Source organism: Chiloscyllium punctatum, chromosome 4 (assembly GCF_047496795.1).
Source record: "Chiloscyllium punctatum isolate Juve2018m chromosome 4, sChiPun1.3, whole genome shotgun sequence".
Classification (NCBI taxonomy): Eukaryota; Metazoa; Chordata; class Chondrichthyes; order Orectolobiformes; family Hemiscylliidae; genus Chiloscyllium; species Chiloscyllium punctatum.
The window spans coordinates 581,444-582,362 of NC_092742.1; the positions used below are offsets into that span (position 1 = coordinate 581,444).

The following is a 919-nucleotide window of genomic DNA, read 5'->3' on the forward strand; positions in this document are numbered from 1 at the left end:
CCACCACCCTCTGCATAAAGAACTTTCCACACATATCTCCCCTAAACCTTTCCCCTTCTCACCTAGTAATGGAGTCCCCCACTCTGGGGAAAAGCTCCTTGCTATCCACCCTGTCTACACCTCTCATGATTTTGAAGGCCTCAGTCAGGTCCCCCCCTCAACCTCCTTCTTTCCAATGAAAATAATCCTAATCTACTCAACCTCTCCTCAAGCTAGCATACTCCATTATCAAGCAACATCCTGGTGAACCTCCTCTGCACCCTCTCCACATCCCTTTGGTAATGTGGCAACCAGAACTGTACGCAGTATTCCAAATATGACCGAACCAAAATCTTATACAAGTGTAACACAACCTGCCAACTCTTGTACTCAATATCCCGTCCGATGAAGGAGAGCATGCGGTATGCCTTCTTGACCACTCTACTGACCTGCATTGTCACCTTCAGGGAACAATGGACCTGAACACCCAGATCTCTCTGTATATCAATTTTCCCCAGGACATTTTCATTTACTGTATAGTTCACTCTTGAATTGCATCTTCCAAAATGCATTTCTTTGCGTTTGCCCGGACTGAACTCCATCTGCCATTTCTCTGCCGACCTCTCCAATCTATCTATATTCTGCTGTATTCTCTGACAGTCCCCTTCACTCTCTGCTACTCCACCAATTTTAGTGTCATCTGCAAACTTGCTAATCAGACTACCTATACCTTCCTCCAAATCATTAATGTATATCACAAACAACAGTGGTCCCAGCACGGATTCCTGTGGGACACCAGTGGGCACAGGTCTCCATTTTGGGAAACTCCCTTCCACTACTACTCTCTGTCTCCTGTTGCCCAGCCAGTTCTCTATCCATCTAGCTTGTGCACCCAGGACCCCATGTAACTTCACCTTCTTCATCAGAATACCATGGGGAA

At 46.4% G+C, this 919-nt stretch overlaps 1 protein-coding gene across 1 annotated transcript in view; it reads left to right on the forward strand.

Annotated features, from left to right (window-relative positions):
- The first annotated feature begins 384 nt into the window (after nucleotides 1–384).
- The window catches only part of LOC140475896 (G patch domain-containing protein 2-like), a 43,491-nt gene continuing 42,956 nt past the window's right edge, over nucleotides 385–919 (forward strand). Inside the window, 1 exon segment of the mRNA XM_072567824.1 lies at nucleotides 385–401. Within this exon segment, the coding sequence (XP_072423925.1) occupies nucleotides 385–401 (17 nt within the window).